Genomic DNA, 20,279 nt, shown 5'->3' with positions numbered 1-20,279 from the left:
CACTGGACAGTGAGCGCAAAGGTCCATGTGGACATCCTTGTGCCAGCCACTTTTGGGACTGTGCGGACTCATGCACAGAGAATTCACATTACACTGCACTAACTACACATGTGTCCAGCCAGCAGCCTTCAAGCGGACTTTTAAGAAATACAAGGGCAATCCCAAAATAAGGTGTCCTATTGTTTTAGAAATACAAATAACCGTTTATTTTCCAGAATATTTACATCATTTTAAAGCTTGAAGACTTATTTTCCTACATAATTGCCATTTCGGTCATTTTTTGTAGACACTGTGGCAGTTTTACAATGCCCATGTCATAGTTGCTCGCCGACGCTGCAGATTCGCCTTTCGGACAAATGTTCTTTCAACTTTGGGAAGAGGTCGTAGTCACTGTGTGCAAAGTCCAGACTGTAGGGTGGGTGGGTGATGAAGTTCCAACCAAACAAATGCAGGTGAGCGACAGTTTGACGGCCGATGTGTGGACGCGCAGTGTCGTGGAGAATGCTTACGCCCTTGCTCAGCATTCTCTTCTCCGTTTCTGAAATGCCTTTCTGAGTTCTTCCAGTGTTTCACAGTACCTGTCAGCATTTATTGTGGTCCCAACAGGCAGAAAGTCAACCAACAATGCCCCCTTTCGGTCCAAAAACACAGTTGCGCACTGTGCGTAAGCATTCTTCACGACACTGCACACGTCCCCCATTAAACTGCCGCTCTCCTGCAAAACTTTGGTTGGAACTTCATCACCCACCAACCCTACAGTAAAGTGAAATCTTTAACAACTTTATTTGCTGTAATTATGCTAACAGCTAAAATTATATCTGTATAACAGAGTATTTCATTTCAGGACTTTCAAGATTTAATTTCTCTTTCTGCCGCCTTATCCTGTGGTGTTTCATAGGATCAGATTTGGGACCTGTAACATTTACCTTGTTAATGTTGCCTCTTGGACAGATAATCATCAATATGAAAAACGCATGTTACGATTTTTATGCAGATGATATCCAGCTGCCCTGTTCTTTCTGACCTAACAAACTTTCTGATCCACAAACCTGTCTGACTGCTATCAAGTCTGGGTTAAATGCTCCTTTTCCTCATGTAAATTATGACAAAACAGAGACTCTTATCATTGCTTCAGATATCACCATCCGAAGTGTCAAAGAAAGCTCCTCCTCTAAAACTAGCTTGCATGTTCTATTCCTGTAGTGTTTTCCTGGGATGTCATGTCAGAAACCCATTAATTCCTAAATTTTTCCCTCTAAGGAACACTGCTAAGTAAAAACATGTTAATCACCCCAGTATATCTCAGAGCTTATATGAACCAGCTCTTCTAACCAGTCTCTTCGGTCTTCACAGTTGAGATTATGGTTGATACCTCATAGTCATTTTAAAAAGTTTTTACACAGAGGTCTTTAGCAAGTGGGTCCAAAACTCTGGAATCAGTTTTCCTCATTCCTTGTTTGACTTATTCTGAGGCAACCTCTAAAAATACCTCTTCCTATTCAGAAAAGCATTAGGCCAATTATGTGTATGACCTTGTGTTGTTCATGGGTCTGTTTTAGTGTTTGCATCTTGGTGTAAGGCACTCTGTGACCTTAATTGTGAAAGGTGTGTTAAAAATAAACCTCACTTATATACTGAAGTATGGCGACAGGTGTATGGAAATCCCAAGGACATTACAAATTAAACCAACAGGCTTGAAAGATTTGTCTTTACATGTAATTAACAGAGAGTTTATGGACATTGACCTTTGTAAATTAAATTACAATCTGCATCCATAGTAACAATTAAGGTGATTTGGTGTGAAAAAGATGTCAAGGCTCAAAGTTTAAAATTGTATTGCATTTCCAAAAGTTGCTTGACAGCATTTAATGAGTGCATTTCTATAACTTTATTGGATCATATTCACTGAGAAATATTCCAATAATCTCCAACATGATCACAGTTATGATCGGAATGTTCTTTGCAGCATGGCCAATCACAACAGGAAGAAAAACCATTTTATTTATTTTTTAAAGTGATTGTTTCAGTGCAAGGGAAGAGGCTGACAACTTGACAGATGCCTTACTTTCCAGAGTTACAGAATCACAGGCAATAAATGTTATTCTGAGCTGATAATAAATCTGTCCAGTCCTGATTAGTTATAAAACTGATCAATATAAATGGTAAATATAAGAAATGGGTAACAAAATAATACCCAAGTGGGATTTCAGGTTTTTTTTTTTAAATGTAAAACTTCTGCAAACATTATCTGATGTGAGCTTCATTACGCACTCTGTGAATGAGGAAATGAAAGAGTCAGACAAGTGCTTCAAATGCAGCAGGAGGGGAGGAGTCAGACAAAAACTCAATTGAAAAAAGAAAAAAAAAAAAACCCAAAAAACTCTCATCGAGCAAGTAAGGTTAGAGTCTGCAACCATGGTAACTGAGCCATTACAGTTACAGAAATTGGTTAGTTTCTGTAACAGAAAACCCAAAGTTTAATCTCAGGCTTAAGCTACTCAGTTTCCACCTAACTTTCTGAAACAGAGACCAGATGTCCATGTACACAGTGAATTGAAGGGCAAATATGTTCTCTCACCTCTGTGACCGGTAGCTCTAGCTGAACCATATCCTCAGGTTTTGCCACTGGTGGCTGGAGGGCTGTGTCCAGGAGCAGGATGCCATTCAGGTCCTTCCTGCATCCAACTGCATAGTCGTCCACGAAGAGCACCTTGTCCACTGCGGGAAAGTACTGGCACCTGACACGGCCACCAGGTTTAGCTAGGACAGAGACAGAGGACACACACCACATAATGTGAATGTCTGAAGGAGAAAAGGCTGTTTATATGTCACTAATGCATTATATGCAAAACATGCTGGAACCAACTTACGTGTCCATTAAAATCAATGCAGTTGATATTTTATTGCCATTCACTGTTGGTAGCAAGCAATTTATCAGGTGCAAGAAGAATGGTAAATTTCCACAAACTGATTACTTCAGAGTTTCATCAACAGGGTTGTGAATCTGCAGGTGCTCCTTCAAAATGCAAATCAGAGCTCCTCAAGCAAAATTTCTGCTTCTGCAAACTTTTTCATCAATGTATACATTTCTGTTCAGACAAGGGGCTAAAGAGAGGTTTTCAGTCACTGCACATGAGCTTTTGTGCTGTCCTCCAAAACCCTAACTGCAAATCACTGGACGTGATTAAGGACAGCTGGAACAAGGAAGGGAAAAGCACAAAAAATGTCTACTGCAGTGGACAATTATTGTTTTTAAACAGTTGGATCCACTTGAGCACTTTTTATGTTATAGTTTCACTGTTCTCCATCTGGATGACAGACCAACAACAGTACAAGCAAAACTGTCCCACACAGTGGTTGTACCACATATTGTCTCCATCAACAAAAATAGAGATCACTGCAGGCAGATTGGCCATTTCAATACTTCCGCTTCACACGGCGACCATGACATTACCACAGCTCCATATCATTTATACCAGTACTTACGGTGTGAGTGCCGCTGCAATATTCTTTTGAACAACAATATTCTTCTTCAGACAACATCTCCACATCAGCTGAGGTATAGGAAAAGGTCAAAACTAGAAGCAAAGAATTTGGCGACCTTTTTTCCCCCCCCAAAGCCTCCTGTTTTTGGTCTCTGAGCTTCTGTAAAAACTAGTACAAAACTGACATGATCGTAAACTCCTGTCCTCAACCTGGCGGAAACAGCAGCACCAATGCACAAGGTTACAAAAATCAAGAGGTGCACAACTAGTTGAAATGAGAAACAAACCAGCAGCTTGTGCCAGCAGATGTCACATCGCCATATGTCCCCATTCACCAGGGAGAGAACAGCAAGCCGTTAAAAGCTTAGAGACAGTTATCACTACATCAAAATAATAGAAATACTTCCACAACATAACAGCCGCCCTGCTGCCATCAAGACCTAACATCCCTCTTCCCGCTCCACCACAATCACCCACACATGCAGGGCCTTGGGGTAAAGGTGTGTCACCAGGGTGCAGGGGAGGCATCCCCCCCCTCTGTCCCCTTCTGGCTGCCTGTGCCTCAATTATCCAAAAGACCATCAGGGTGTACAACCTCACCCCTGGCGTCGTTGCCCACCTCTCAATTTTAAATACATGTAGACATTGAGGGCTATCAGGAGGGGCTATGCACTTACCTGCTGCTCTCTGGCAGGTAGCTCCATGCCCTCCTGGGTTTTAAATGCACCTTAGAACACACATGCATCAACACTATATATGAGCGGGCGGAGGGAGGTTCGGAGTCTTCACACACACCCCCCCCCGTTCTCTGCTGCCTGTTGGAGCGGGGTGGCTAGGAGGAGGAGCTGGCCGTCCGATTGGGGTCTGAAAAGTGGGGCCTCCCTGCTGCTGAGTCGGGGCAGTCTGCTTCTCTCCACCCCAGGGAAAAGGGTAACACTACCTGGGTCTGGGTGCAGTTTCCCCCTCCAGGGGCAAGGGTACCTAGACGTGGGGTATAGAGTACGCTTGGGGAGTGTGATTGTGTGTACAGTGTCTCTTTATGTCTGTCTCCACGTTGGGTGAGTGTTGAGTAATTGCATATGAGAGCATGAGGGTGGGAATGGATGTTTGTATCTGTGTGTGCCTGTATATCTGTGTCTATATGTCAGGTTGGGTATCAGACGCCACCTCTCTAGGGACATCTCAGACCCTCCAAGGTATGGAGACCTATCTCCCCCCACCACCACTCCCCCTGCCAGTGGCAGACGCCCTCAGACATCGGTGCATTGGTGGTTCTTTGTGTCCGGGGATGGGCGTCCAGGTACACACCGGCTCACTCCTGGTGGCTACTAGTCGGGGCCTGGAGCCTGGGGCTCGCTCAGGCCGCTTCGGAGGTGGGGTGCCCTCAGCCTCTCGGCCTGGGGCTAGGTCACTCTGGCACAACTGGCTGCCGGCGGAGCTCACGGGCATGTCACTGCAACCGCGGCTGCTGAGTGACCCCTCATCTGGGGCTCTCCTCAGCTCTTTCTGGGATAGTGGCGATGCTGCCCCTCTGTTGGTCTTCCTTGGTCTCTTGTGTTCTTAGGACCTCTGGATGTCTGGAGTTTTGATCTCCTCCATACCTGCTTCATGCCCTGGAGGATGGGGCTGTGGCCCCCCACACCCTCTAGCAGATCATTACATGAAGGAACCTTTTAAATATAAGCGCGTCCATGCTCACAGGTGTACACACGGGTGCTCACACACACAAACTACACCCTTTTTGGCTCCTACCTCAAAGCACACTGTGCGCTGTCGATCTTACGTGCTGCACAATAATGTTTAATATTTAGTATTTACAGTTATATTCTCATATATCATTGTGATGTTGTTTATTATATTGCTCTTTTTTCTCTTCTGCTTGTTTTCTTTTTTCTTTCTCAACAGGTGATCCAGGTGATTGATATATTTTTTGTCTGCTTATTTTGTTGGTTTTTGTTTTTTGCCCTTTATCCCCAGTCCCTCTTCCCCGCTGTTTTTCTTTCCCTCTTTCTTTCTCCCCTTTCTTTTCCCCAGTCAAGTCTGTCCCGTATTTAACAAGTGAAAATAAAATAAAATAAACAATAAAAGGTGAATCAAATATACCAATACAGCAAGGCTGGGATGGTCCATTTGGTAAAGTAAATCCGTTAGGCATCTTTCTTCGCCTTTAGACAACAATTCTGATGACAAAAGAGCCAAACGGGACAGGCAAAAAAAAAAAAAGAAAGAAAAAAAAAAAAGAAAAAGAAAAAAGACCTAACATAACAAAACAGTAACCTAAACAATTTATTTGTCATATTTCCCCACATGCTGCCTTCTATTATTTTTATTTGCTAGACAACAAAATGTGTTGCTGTTGTGTCATATTAAACAATTCATGTGTATATATCACACGTGAATTCTTTAAACTCTGGACATGCCAGTGGTCATGTCCAGATCCTCAGTTATTGATATCCCCTTAGAAATCAAACTCCCACCCATACCATCATTAAAATAATTCTTAGTAGGGTTGGGCATTATGTAAAAATTTTCCAAACAGCAATTGTCAGTCCACCAATGGTCGATCTAGCTGCGCATGCGCGGACTTTTTGATAGGCAGGGCAATGTAATTATGCACGGACTGATTTGCGTGTTTACAACACAGAAGTCCAAACACGGACAAACGAGTTTCCAAAGTAAGTAAATAAATAAATAAAAAATAAATAAATAAATACAAAATAAATATGTATGTATATATATATATGTATATATATATATATATATATATATATATATATATATATATATATATATATATATATATATATATATATATACACACACACACACACATATACACACACACACACACACACACACGGAGTGCAGAATTATTAGGCAAATGAGTACTTTGTCCACATCATCCTCTTCATGCATGTTGTCTTACTCCAAGCTGTATAGGCTCGAAAGCCTACTACCAATTAAGCATATTAGGTGATGTGCATCTCTGTAATGAGAAGGGGTGTGGTCTAATGACATCAACACCCTATATAAGGTGTGCATAATTATTAGGCAACGTCCTTTCCTTTGGCAAAATGGGTCAAAAGAAGGACTTGACAGGCTCAGAAAAGTCAAAAATAGTGAGATATCTTGCAGAGGGATGCAGCAGTCTCAAAATTGCAAAGCTTCTGAAGCATGATCATCGAACAATCAAGCGTTTCATTCAAAATAGTCAACAGGGTCGCAAGAAGCGTGTGGAAAAAACAAGGCGCAAAATAACTGCCCATGAACTGAGAAAAGTCAAGCGTGCAGCTGCCAAGATGCCACTTGCCACCAGTTTGGCCATATTTCAGAGCTGCAACATCACTGGAGTGCCCAAAAGCACAAGGTGTGCAATACTCAGAGACATGGCCAAGGTAAGAAAGGCTGAAAGACCACAACCACTGAACAAGACACACAAGCTGAAACGTCAAGACTGGGCCAAGAAATATCTCAAGACTGGTTTTTCTAAGGTTTTATGGACTGATGAAATGAGAGTGAGTCTTGATGGGCCAGATGGATGGGCCCGTGGCTGGATTGGTAAAGGGCAGAGAGCTCCAGTCCGACTCAGACGCCAGCAAGGTGGAGGTGGAGTACTGGTTTGGGCTGGTATCATCAAAGATGAGCTTGTGGGGCCTTTTCGGGTTGAGGATGGAGTCAAGCTCAACTCCCAGTCGTACTGCCAGTTTCTGGAAGACACCTTCTTCAAGCAGTGGTACAGGAAGAAGTCTGCATCCTTCAAGAAAAACATGATTTTCATGCAGGACAATGCTCCATCACACGCGTCCAAGTACTCCACAGCGTGGCTGGCAAGAAAGGGTATAAAAGAAGAACTAATGACATGGCCTCCTTGTTCACCTGATATGAACCCCATTGAGAACCTGTGGTCCATCATCAAATGTGAGATTTACAAGGAGGGAAAACAGTACACCTCTCTGAACAGTGTCTGGGAGGCTGTGGTTGCTGCTGCACGCAATGTTGATGGTGAACAGATCAAAACACTGACAGAATCCATGGATGGCAGGCTTTTGAGTGTCCTTGCAAAGAAAGGTGGCTATATTGGTTGCTGATTTGTTTTTGTTTTGTTTTTGAATGTCAGAAATGTATATTTGTGAATGTGGAGATGTTATATTGGTTTCACTGGTAAAAATAAATAATTGAAATGGGTATATTTGTTTTTTGTTAAGTTGCCTAATAATTATGCACAGTAATAGTCACCTGCACACACAGATATCCCCCTAAAATAGCTAAAACTAAAAACAAACTAAAAACTACTTCCAAAAACATTCAGCTTTGATATTAATGAGTTTTTTTGGGTTCATTGAGAACATTGTTGTTGTTCAATAATAAAATTATTCCTCAAAAATACAACTTGCCTAATAATTCTGCACTAGATAGATAGAGATAGATAGATAGAGATAGATAGATGGATCAGCACCACCAAGGCTGGAGACGGAGCAATACTGGAAGAGCATATGGGAGAAGGACGCAACCCATAACGGCAATGCTCAGTGGCTAGTGGATCTGAGGGCAGACCATAGCGACCTCCCTGAACAGGGTCCAGTAACCATCACAGTGGCAGATATCCAAGAAAGGGTCTCCAGTATGAAGAGTTGGACAGCGCCAGGGCCCGACATGGTTCACGCCTACTGGCTAAAGAAGCTGACTGCACTCCACGAGCATCTGGCAGCACAAATGAACCAGCTGCTAGTTAACGAGAGACACCCGGAATGGCTAACCGAAGGTCGAACGGTCCTGATCCCCAAGGACCCCAAGAAGGGACCGGTCCCCTCCAACTACCGACCAATAACCTGCCTCAGTACTACATGGAAGCTCCTGTCAGGCATCATATCGGCTAAGATGAACAGGCACATGGGTCAATACATGAGTGGGACACAGAAAGGGATTGGCAAGAATACCAGAGGCGCAAAACACCAGCTACTGGTAGACAGAACAGTCAGCTGAGACTGCAAGACCAGACTGACCAACCTGTGCACTGCCTGGATTGATTACAAGAAGGCCTGTGACTCAATGCCCCACAGCTGGATACTGGAATGCTTAGAATTGTACAAGATCAATGGGACCCTAAGAGCCTTCATCAGGAACTCAATGGGGATGTGGCGTACAACACTAGAGGCCAACTCCAAGCCCATAGCACAAGTCACCATCAAGTGCGGGATCTACCAAGGAGATGCTCTGTCCCCACTGCTGTTCTGCATAGGCCTGAACCCCCTCAGTGAGATCATTAACAAGACTGGCTACGGATACCGACTACGGAACGGAGCAGTTGTCAGCCACCTCCTGTACATGGATGACATCAAGCTGTATGCCAAGAGTGAACGAGACATCAATTCACTGATCCACACTACCAGGATATACAGCAATGACATTGGAATGTCGTTCGGACTGGAGAAGTGTAGTCGAATGGTAACAAAGAGAGGGAAGGTAGTCAGAAGTGAGGGGATTGAACTACCAGAAGGCAACATTGCAGACATAGAGGACAGGTACAAGTACCTGGGGATCCCGCAGGCGAATGGGAACCATGAAGAGGCCGCTAGAAAGGCTGCAACCACCAAGTACCTGCAGAGGGTCAGGCAAGTCCTAAGGAGTCAGCTGAATGGTAAGAACAAGATCCGGGCCATCAACACCTACGCCCTGCCCGTGATCAGGTACCCTGCTGGGGTAATAGGCTGGCCAAAGGAGGAGATAGAAGCCACTGACATAAAGACAAGAAAGCTCCTTACCATGCATGGAGGGTTTCACCCCAAGTCCAGCACCCTGAGGCTGTACGCTAAGCGGAGGGGACTGGTGAGTGCCGGGGACTGGTGAGTGTCAGCACCACAGTCCAGGATGAGACAACAAACATCCAAGAATACATTGGGAAGATGGCCCCAACTGACCGAGTGCTCAGTGAATACCTCAGACAGCAGAAACTCAAGAAAGAGGAGGGAGACGAGGAACCATCATGGAAGGACAGGGCCCTGCACGGTATGTACCACCGGCAGATAGAGGAGGTGGCTGATATCCAGAAATCCTACCAGTGGCTGGACAAAGCTGGACTGAAAGACAGCACAGAGGCACTAATCATGGCAGCACAAGAACAAGCTCTGAGTACAAGATCCATAGAGGCTGGGGTCTATCACACCAGGCAAGACCCCAGGTGCAGGCTGTGTAAAGATGCCCCAGAGACAATCCAGCACATAACAGCAGGGTGCAAGATGCTAGCAGGAAAGGCATACATGGAACGCCATAACCAAGTGGCCGGCATAGTGTACAGGAACATCTGTGCCGAGTATAACCTGGAAGTCCCGAGGTCAAAATGGGAGATGCCCCCAAGGGTGGTGGAGAATGACCGAGCTAAGATCCTGTGGGACTTCCAGATACAGACGGACAAAATGGTGGTGGCTAACCAACCGGACATAGTGGTGGTAGACAAACAGAAGAAGACGGCCATAGTGATCGATGTAGCGGTTCCGAATGACAGCAATATCAGGAAGAAGGAACACGTGAAGCTGGAGAAATACCAAGGACTCAGAGAAGAGCTCGAGAGGATGTGGAGGGTGAAGGTAACGGTGGTCCCTGTGGTAATCGGAGCACTAGGTGCGGTGACTCCCAAGCTAGGCGAGTGGCTCCAGCAGATCCCGGGAACAACATCGGAGATCTCTGTCCAGAAGAGCGCAGTCCTGGGAACAGCTAAGATACTGCGCAGGACCCTCAAGCTCCCAGGACTCTGGTAGAGGACCCGAGCTTGAAGGATAAACTGCTCGCAGGGGCATGCTGGGTGTTTTTATTATATATATATATATATATATATATATATATATACACACACACACACACACATATATGTACACACACACACACACACACACACACACACACACATACACACGCGCATCAGCGTTAACATGGCTCAAAAAGTTTAATCATGATGACCGTGTTTAACTCTCTCAACCCACCTGATTTTGACTCAGTCTGCGCACCAGATGTGATGACGGCGTGTTAACGCTGGAAACGCTTTTAAAAAAAAAAAAAAAAAAAAAAAAAAAAAGTCGCCAAGTTGGGATTTCTTTGGCTTTAAACTAGATGAAAGAGGTAAACCTAAGGATGTAACTAAAGCGGTGTGTCACTTGTGCAGACATATAGTGTGAGCAAAGTACTCAAACACGGCTAAATTCCACGACTATCACCAGCTCCATAAACAAGCACTTGGGCGCACTCTGAGGAGGGTGCATTTCGTTCACAGATGAAAGAGGGTGCTGCTAAAACAGCGCTATTATTTTTTTTCTGTTGCCTGTTTCTATTAGCTCCATCATTATTAACAAACTTACTCATGGGCAAATAAATAAATAAACCACCCTTGTAAAAGGTGATTGGTCGATATAATTGTCCAATCGCCCAACCCTAATTCTTAGCAAACATGAACTTTCCGGGGGGGAAAAAATTCCATCATATGTGCAAGTGCCTTAAAAACTATTTCAAAAAAAGCATTTAAGTTTAGGATAGAGCTGGGCGATATAAGATTTTTTTCATATCACGATATATTTTTTTCATTTCAGGAGATAACGATATATCACGATATAAGCCAAATAACTATATTTGTAAGATTTAAATGTGCCGTTGATCACAAGTAAAATGTGAAATAATCAGCAGCTTGTTTTTATTTAAATATTTATTTCCCATAATAAGTTCAACAGGGTAGATGTACTTAAGGAACATGAGACTTTTTCAGATAAATAAAGGCAAATATTGCAAACTACACAAAAGGCAGCCGCTAAAGCATTTAAGTTTCAAAATAGAACAAACGAAACAGACTATTAAATTGTCAATTCCACTTAGAAACAAAATATTAATTCTAAAAATAAATCTTAGTTTGTTTTACAGAAGAACAGACAAAATTGACTAACTTTTCTCAATATCAAATAAACTGAGAACTAAAAGGAAATTCTCAATCTCTCCTTGTTGTATAGCTTAGCTTTTCAAACAGTTTTAACAGTTACTTTAGTCTGACCGAAGCCGAATGACGAATTAGCGCTTCCAGTCAGAGACTGAGGCTACGTCCACACGTACACGGGTATTTTTGAAAACGGAGATTTTCCGTTTTCGTTTTAAAAAAATAATCCCGTCCACACATAAAGGCAGAAATGATGGAAAACGCTGCTATGAACATGCCAAAGCAGCAGGTGGCACTATATTCCTAACCGTGCAGAAATGTTGGCCAATCAGAAGTCTAGAAGCCTCGGTGGGAAAAAGTAAACAAAGCTGGGGCATAGAAGCAGAACAGAGTCGTATGTGTGGAGGGACAGTAACTGTGTGTATATGTAAGCATTTAAACACTGCAGAGAGTAGAATTAACAGTAACAGTATTGACTATGTGCACGAGACAATGCTAACTTCCTGGTTTGAGACCGGATGTGGGGTTGTGCATTTCTGGTAGCTTTACTTTGCGGTCAATCGCTACTGCGAAGATATACTCCAAAATCATGTCCAAAACTCGAAAACGGAAAGATTGCGTTAAGTTACAAAGAGCAGAAGGTGGGAACACTCACCGCTGTTGTGTCATAAAAAAAAAATCGAATGATCAATTTTGACGTTTAAAGAGTTTAGATCGATCAGTTGTTTACATCACTCAACACAAGCAGAACTGCATTACTGCAGCAGAAGACACATCGTCCACATTCAGAAGTATCTCTGTATAATGACTGGTCTTATGAATTAAACAGGCAAATGTTCAGCATTCAAACTACAGGTGAAGAATAGTCAAACCAGATGTTTCCCCCGTTATGTCGATATCAGCTAGTCAAGTACACACCTACACAGCATGTTAACAAACCGTGAAAAAAGCCACACAAAAAATGAACGATTGCTGGTAACGGTTTCTATACATTAGTATTTACGAAGGGTATGTTGTGACTTACCTTCAAAATTACAGCGGTCTCTCGCTATAACGCGGTTCACCTTTCACCTCGCTGTTTTGCGGATTTTTTAGTGCAAGTTTGCATGCTTTTTTTACGTCACATTGTGTCCTGCGTCCTGATCGCTGCAGACGATCTCCTCCGTGACGTCTCTCCTGTACAGTACAGAATTGCTGCATTGATCGCTAGCAGTGTGACTCTGAAGTGCAGTACTGTATGTCCACGAAACGTTTTGCACCGTCAAAAAATAAAATTGGCTACTTGATTTCACCTATCGCTGGTTATTTTTAGAACATAACACCCGCGATAAACGAGGGACAGCTGAGAAATATAACATTTGAATCCCTTTTCTCTTTTGCTCTGAGGCGCGGGGGAAAAATATCGACAAGTCGATGAACATCATTTACAGATATATTGGGTAAATGCCCAAGACATCTATAGAAATGTAAATCGCCGCTTGATTCATTCATTTGCTTAACTTGTTTTGGACCGTAAACCAGGCGCGAATAGGACACCGGAAACAAAGCTCCCCACAGGAGTTTCCGCACCGGAAGTAGCATATGCTAACGTGCACATAGTCAATTGTAGAAATTCATTTCACCGAAACAATAACGCGGCGCACAGTGTGACGTCAAAAAATGCGCACACCTTTGACGCTGCGTTTTCTCCATTTTTCCGGTCCACACGTAAATGCAAAAACGGAGTTTTCAAAAATATCCACCCTGGCCGGAGTTTTTAAAAATCTTCGTTTTCAGTGACCAAAAACGCAGTTTACGTGTGGACGAATGGTGCAAACGCATAGAAAAATCTGCGTTTTCAAAAATACCCGGGTACGTGTGGACGTAGCCTGAGCATGCACCAGTTTATTGTATTTCCAGACTTGCTTTCGGCACAATTTACAGTGAACGCTACTCTGTTTTTTGTCAGACTTGAAATAGCCGAAATACCTTCACACTACGGAACTTCTATGGCTCTTCCGTTCGACAATCTCTCCGGCATTGGAACCATCATCTGTTTTCTCTTCGGTCACGCTCGGTTGATTTTTCTAGTCGACACACTCATTTCCTCCATTACCCGGGCGGTACGGTGGCTGGCTGCTTCCCAAACAAATACACATGTGCGGCTTGGCACTTGTGCTGTACGTAACAAGTCACGTGACGCTGCTGCTGTGATTGGTTCGGCTCTGCACTACTTAATTTGGATTGGCTGTTCTTTTTTTTTTTTTTTTAAGAGGACAAGAGCGGCGAGGTCTATCGCAATAGTTTAATTTTTATATCGAGAAAAAGTTATATCGCAATACATATCGTTATCATTCTATCGCCCAGCTCTAGTTTAGGAGTTGAGATTTTCCATGTCCTTAAGTCTGTAGACATAAATTTCATTTTCAGACAGTGAGCACAAAGGTCTGTGAAGATGTCCACGTGCCTGCCAATTTTTTGTGACTATGAGACTTTATATATTATATATTACATTGTAGAGTATAATGAAGGTTTGAGAGACTGGGTATACTAAAGGAGTCACCTTTACGGTGATATAGGGCTGTTCTATATAGGGTTCTATATAGAACCACCCTATGGTTCTATATAGGGCTGACCTTTCACAATAAAGCTGAAGATCCTGTTGAGATTTTTCAAAATAAACCAAATCGCAGAGTGTTTTCAGATGAGAAGCTAAAAAGAGCCATCAGCTGCTAAGAAAAAAAAAAAACCTTAGGACAGGCTTTCCCCTGCACCACGGGGGTAATAAATACTCACAAAGAAAATTGCGGCCGTTTCAACTTATGTAACACTCGATTCTAGGTACACGACGCCCAGCTGAAAAAACTTTGCACAAGTCGAGTTCCCAGAGATTCACAGAATTTACAGAAAATGTAAAATTTTTGTGATAAATATCGTTGTCGGGACGACAAATGTCTTATATCGGGATATGAGATTTTGGTGATATCGCATAGCCCTACGGTGATATGCTATTTACGAGAGGCAAAACAATCAGTATATGAACATTAACACAGTGTTAATAAATACACGGCAGCACAGACTGCACGAAAACAAAAGGAAAAGCAGTGCTTTGGTTTTTCTAACCTAAAAAAACAAAAACAGAACAAAAAAAGTTCAGATAGTGAAAAATACATAATACATACAAATAAGCTCTGATATCAAACCACTTGATTTCTCTCATGTTTTACATCTCAATTACTCTTTATACACAGATCAACTTTTTTTTTGTCCGAGTATAATACTCATTGACTGTTGTGTTTGCTCTTCTTTAAGGTAAGATAAGGTAGAAAAAGTAGGAAGTTAAAAAAAAACTGGAATAAACAGACAGGCATCTTCTTAAAGTTCTGACTTTAATCTTTAAAAATCTGTGGTATGAACTGAAGACCAAGGTCCATGTCAGACGACATTAAATCTGGAGGGGTTTGAGAGACTTGTCTGGGAAGATTGAGTTTGGGTTGTTAAAAAACGTGTGAGACATATTGAAAATCACAACAAACAACTGCAGGATGATAACCAGCAAAAGGGTTATGCAACTGACTATTACCAATGGGGGCTAAAAATTTTAACCATGGAAATTTTTTGGTTTAAGTCTGACATTTACACGAGAGACTATGTGTAGTAATAATGTTTATATGTTTACATTAGGGCTGCCACGATTTGTCGACTAGTCACGATTACGTCGACTATCAAAATCGTCGACGACTGATTTAATAGTCGACGTGTCGTTTGAAGCTTTGTAAGATCGCAAAAGACGCAGAAGTAGCAGGATTTAAGAGTGTAATAACGGACTGAAACAGAAGATGGCAGCACTGCATGTACAAGGATGCCAGCTGCCGTTAAACCCCGAAGAAGAAGAAGCAGCTGTGTCCCAGAATTCATAGCGCGGCCCAGCTTAGTTTCCAACAATGGCGGTAGCTAGTTAGTTTTAATATTACTCTTATTATTCTTTCTGGGTCACAAAATAAACGTTTAACATATTTTCAGGCGAGAATGTAGCTGTGTAAACCTCAAATATCGGCTCAGTTTATCAGGACACCACATATTTTCAAAAGCGCTCCGACGTTTTCGGAGACGTCTGTTACCCACTAGCTCGATAGCTAGCCGGGGGCTAGGTCACTAGCGCCATGAGAACACCGGACTCCCGGCAAATTGTTTTCAAACCCACCGCCGTCTTTCGCGACTCAGGTTAAATATATATGAGTCACTTAGATAAATTAAAAATGTTGTTTGGCTTTTTTTTTTTTTTTTTTTTTTTTTAGTATTTTATTTGTTCCTGAGTAAATCGGTTTGGCTGAGATTAAAGTTATAGTTTTTACACAGCTGAATAAACGTAAAGCAGACAACTGATTATCAGAAGTGTGAGATGCTGGAGAATATACTCCGGTGTCCTGTTATATTTTAGATAGCAAGGAGTTTATTAAACTTTACCGAAACAATCTGCAAATTTCATTAAAATTGAATAAACTATCATCTTGTCTTTATTTTTAGTTAGCACCTTAAAAGCTTAAAGCTGTAAGCTAATGATAGTTATATAAGAGCAGATGCTGCTGGTGCAATAAGCTGTAGTTTTACGTCCAGTGGATGATGATCTGATTAGTCGACTAATCGCATAAATAATCGGTGACTAGTCGACTATCAAAATAATCGTTTGTGGCAGCCCTAGTTTACATCAAATCTGATCTATAATTTTATCTACTGTAATAATTTTGACCTTCAGTAATCATTAAAAACAACACAATCAAGATAAGACATCAAGATAAAACTATTAATGTGTTATAAATTCATAATGATGTCGAGATTCATCCCCTTTGTTATAAATCCAAAATGCTTTAGATCCTTTATTTCTGATGTTCTTCGGGGTTCTATAATATGCCTCAGATGTTTGCAAATTGCTGCTAATTGCTGGTATTTAATTCTGGCTCTGAGTTTAACCCTGATTAAGACTTAGACTTGATAGGCATTGGTCTCTTTGTAATCACTCAACATGAAGTCAAAGTGCCTCCAGTGATTTTTACCTACTTGCATCCAACAAGAACCATTGGATAATCATCAACAAAAAATAAAAAAAACTTTACTGATGCTTTTCCAGTTCCCTCATTAGCTGAGCAATACAGCTTTCAGTGACCCAGCATACTTGAACAGCTCCACGTGGTCTTTATGGTAAAGTAAGATGGAACAACTGTAAAACAATATGGATTTTTGTATCATGAGTTCAGTCACTTCCCATTTCTTAGCCACAAAACAACACACTTTATAATGCAAGCACCAAGTCATTTAGCTCTATAGAGGTTTTGCAGACACGTGATATTAACTTGTTGACCATTTTGGATGTGTAAAACTTCTGAAACAAAATGAAAAACCTGTTAAAAATTATGTAAATGGGACAAACTATAGCAACTATGAGTAAACGAGTCAGTATAGCTCATTTCTGATTAATGACAGTGATACTGAGGTGAATTGTTAGAATTTTCCACTGCTGTGCAGCTGTTAGCTCCTTTTTGCTGCTATTCATGGCTGTTAACGAAACTTCTTTGAAGCCAAATGAACTCTTGTGGTGTGAGAATGTAATCAAACTGGTGATCAGAGTGGAGATAGTTTAAAAGTTTTAGGACACTAGAGTCTAATGTTAGCTGGCATGACGCTAGCTTTTAACATTATGTTGTTGTTTAGCCATCTCATGTCAGCTGTCCAGAGACTACAGCATCGCATGTCTGATCTGCTAAGGATAGCTAATTGCGACAATAACAAAATTAAATTAAATGTGTTTATGTAGAATTTCTTATGTTACAACCCTAAGTTTAGTTGATGAGAGAGGATGAGGTGGATATGAGAAAGCAAGAGTAGTCCCGGAATAGGCAGCTGAAGAAGATGAGAAAGAAAAAAAAAAACCTAGAAAGATATCACGAAAATATAAATGTAAAAATTTTAAATGGTCAAATATTGCTTGAAACTGACAATGGTGATTTCACAAGGTCAAATAATGTAAGATTGTTATACTATTAATCTGACCTTTTTCCAATTCTGTTATCTGAAACAACAGGATAGTGTTTTAGAAAAAAAAAATCTCTTTCTGTCATTGATTATTAATGTACCTAACCACGCAGCATGATATAGGCCTTGTGAGGGGGGGGGGAACGACAATAATCTCTATGTTAAGTACGCATATTGGCCATACATATAACATGATTGTTACCGCACATCACGTCCAATATGGTGGACCTCTATAAGATGAGGAAATCAGAGGTGAACATTATGAGCAAATACCATTTCCAAAGCCAATACTCCTCTCTGATATGATATGAGATTCCTCAGCCAAATCAACAGACCTCTATTCAGATTGCCACCAGAATTCAGTGGGTTCTTCCTTTGCCCATATCAATCCACCTTGGACTGCAAATCATAAAAGCAAGCAGGGTTTTTTGTTTGTTTGTTTACACAATATTGCAGAGTCAAAGAGACCAAAAGCACCAAAAACGTAGCTGTTGTAAGGTTCTACCTATTACCTCTTTAGACAAAGTAATAACAGGTGCCATTATAAGAAACGAATCCTAATAAACAGACATTTCGAAATATGCAAATTTTATTAAATAATAAAAGTCAGGATGAAAGACACGCAACCATTAGCAAACGGGTGCCATTAATATGTTAACAATACCAAAGCTTCCTATGGGGCACCCAAACCAACAATGGTAATGAATTTCTCTTTCACCAGTTCTGTAAAAACTCCATCTATGCACTAATGTTCAAACACCATGGTACAATAGTCAGGTATAGGAGGAGCACGTCGTGCTCCTCCTATACCTGACTATACAATGCTTTAACGTGTTCCGTCAAAAGTAACTTTCTGACAAACTCTCTAAAGCTTTATTAAGTTAACTGATGTGAACAAACACGTCCACACTGTTACACTGGCACAGTGAGTTTACTTTGAACATCACACCAGTACTTCCAAACAACTGACAGTGCACCCGGTGGGTTGTGAAGTAAAGCACCCGGGGAGCCGCTAGCTAGCCTACTGACTATCACAACAATTCAGCGAAGAACATAGTACCACATCCAAGTGGGTGATAGTAATTCTGATACTTCAGATAGCCACCGTGTAAACTGTAGTTTTAACGACACATCATACATGACCACCAATATGACAGAAACTGACCGGGAAGGTTAACCGGCTAACTGGCACTTTCCAGCTATTAGCAGACATGGGAGATATGTCAAGTTGCAGCTATAGTAAACATTAGCAAACGCAGGTGTTCAAGAAGAACTTGAACTTGTTTGATCATAAACAAACCAATGTCCAAAGACGATGACCCTGGTTTAGGCAGAAAAGGCTACATAAATCCTAGTTGCCAAATACCCTGACTAGGCCATGCTAGTAAGAGCTAACATTAGCGGGCTGAGGTTACAACTCAGCCAGTGTCGTGTTTAGTGTCTGTTGACAGTCAGTGTTTGGCTTGTCAAAACTGAAACTGCTGGTGACATGGCTTGACAGAGGACTCCGATATTTACCGTGCAATGCTGAAGCCTGAAGAATGGCCCCCGAAGTGCCGTCAATTACTTTAATACTGCCGCGGCTGGTGACGGCCAAGATAGCGTTGAGGGCCGGGTGGTAGGACAGGCTTAGCAGGCCCTCCTCGTCGCAACGCAGGCAACCGTCTCTCAGCACAATCCAGTCTGAGGAGGTGGACGAGCCCGAGCCCGGCGAGGCCGCGGCCGCCATCTTTCCTTATTTCTCCCTTCCCTTCCCTTTTAGGTTTGTAAAGATCCGATGGTAGACGTAATACTGCTAAATCTATAAGACTAAGTCCAAACTGTCACTCCTCTGCCACTGCTGACTCCTTTTGCGGCTTCTTCTCCTCCGGCCGTCACCGCAGCAGTGGCTATTCACCATCAGCGCCGACAAACTCCAGGCTGGGCTTTCTGTCAGTTACACTCTAGGTAAACGGAGCTAGCGTATCTCGGCACCACATCCCGCGATAACGCCGACACCAAACGAGAACATCGGCTGGACAAATCATTAAGAACAACAAAACAGTGGCTCCGCAACAAAAAGTACATTAAATTGGTTATATTTTGGTTCTATGCGTTAACTGAATTTGTACAGTGATCATCGGCTTCAAACACTAAACACAGATGAATTTGATATTTCAAGTGAAAAATGTAAATTAGGGCATCATGGAAAAGCACTGCCCAGAAAAGAGTTTCCAGCAATATATTTTTTCAGTTAGAATTGGAATGCAACCTAAGCAGACCTTTTTTTTAACTGCACAGTAATGAGAGAAAACAATTAAACCCTGAAAACTTGCTGGGGTCAACCTGAGAGGAAACTGATTTTATTTTTAAATTCTATGCAACTCTAATAAGTCGTTTGCCAGTATTAAAATTAATTTATAAGGAAATTCCATCACTTGTGCAAGTGCTAGGGCAGATTTTATATTCATTTTTCAATAACAGAAAATGTACAGGACTGTGTAGAGCATAGTCTTTTAATCAATATAAAGATAAGAACTTATAATAACTATATAAATAACTTTATTATCATGGGAAACTGGCAGCGCTGTTGTAAGGAGTGGGATCCTCTCATAATAACAGAATTAAAACAGATAAAATGAATAAAAGCAAGATCATTTTTTTAAAAAATACATAGAACTTAATTCACCTTTTCTTCTAAAACATCTGCTATAGCCAATGATGCACCCTGAAAACTTGTAATCAAAACCACTACAACACAATGACCAAACTGATAGTACTCTCACCATCTGTTTTTTGGGCCTCAGAGAGAATTCACAGTGGGTTCCTGCTTAAAAAATACATCATGGAATTTGCAGTTTAGTTTTCATATTAAGGTGTTAAGTAAATTAAAC

General features: G+C 41.7%; 1 protein-coding gene across 3 annotated transcripts in view; it reads right to left on the bottom strand.

The window, feature by feature from the left end:
- Positions 1–19,369, bottom strand: part of birc6 (baculoviral IAP repeat containing 6) — a 139,305-nt gene extending 119,936 nt beyond the window's left edge. For all 3 annotated transcript variants that reach the window (XM_040037149.1, XM_040037151.1, XM_040037150.1), the window contains exons 1-2: positions 18,925–19,369; positions 2,579–2,760 (exon numbers count right to left, since the gene is read on the bottom strand). In XM_040037149.1, coding sequence (XP_039893083.1) covers positions 2,579–2,760; positions 18,925–19,135 — 393 coding nt within the window. In that variant the 5' untranslated portion in view covers positions 19,136–19,369. The remainder of the gene's footprint in view (positions 1–2,578; positions 2,761–18,924) is intronic.
- Between the last annotated feature and the right edge of the window lie 910 nt (positions 19,370–20,279).

The sequence above is a fragment of the Simochromis diagramma genome, unplaced genomic scaffold (assembly GCF_900408965.1).
Source record: "Simochromis diagramma unplaced genomic scaffold, fSimDia1.1 OVJJ01000197.1, whole genome shotgun sequence".
NCBI classification, from domain to species: Eukaryota; Metazoa; Chordata; class Actinopteri; order Cichliformes; family Cichlidae; genus Simochromis; species Simochromis diagramma.
The sequence above is the reverse complement of the archived record's forward strand: the minus strand, read 5'-3'. Positions and strand labels throughout refer to the sequence as shown.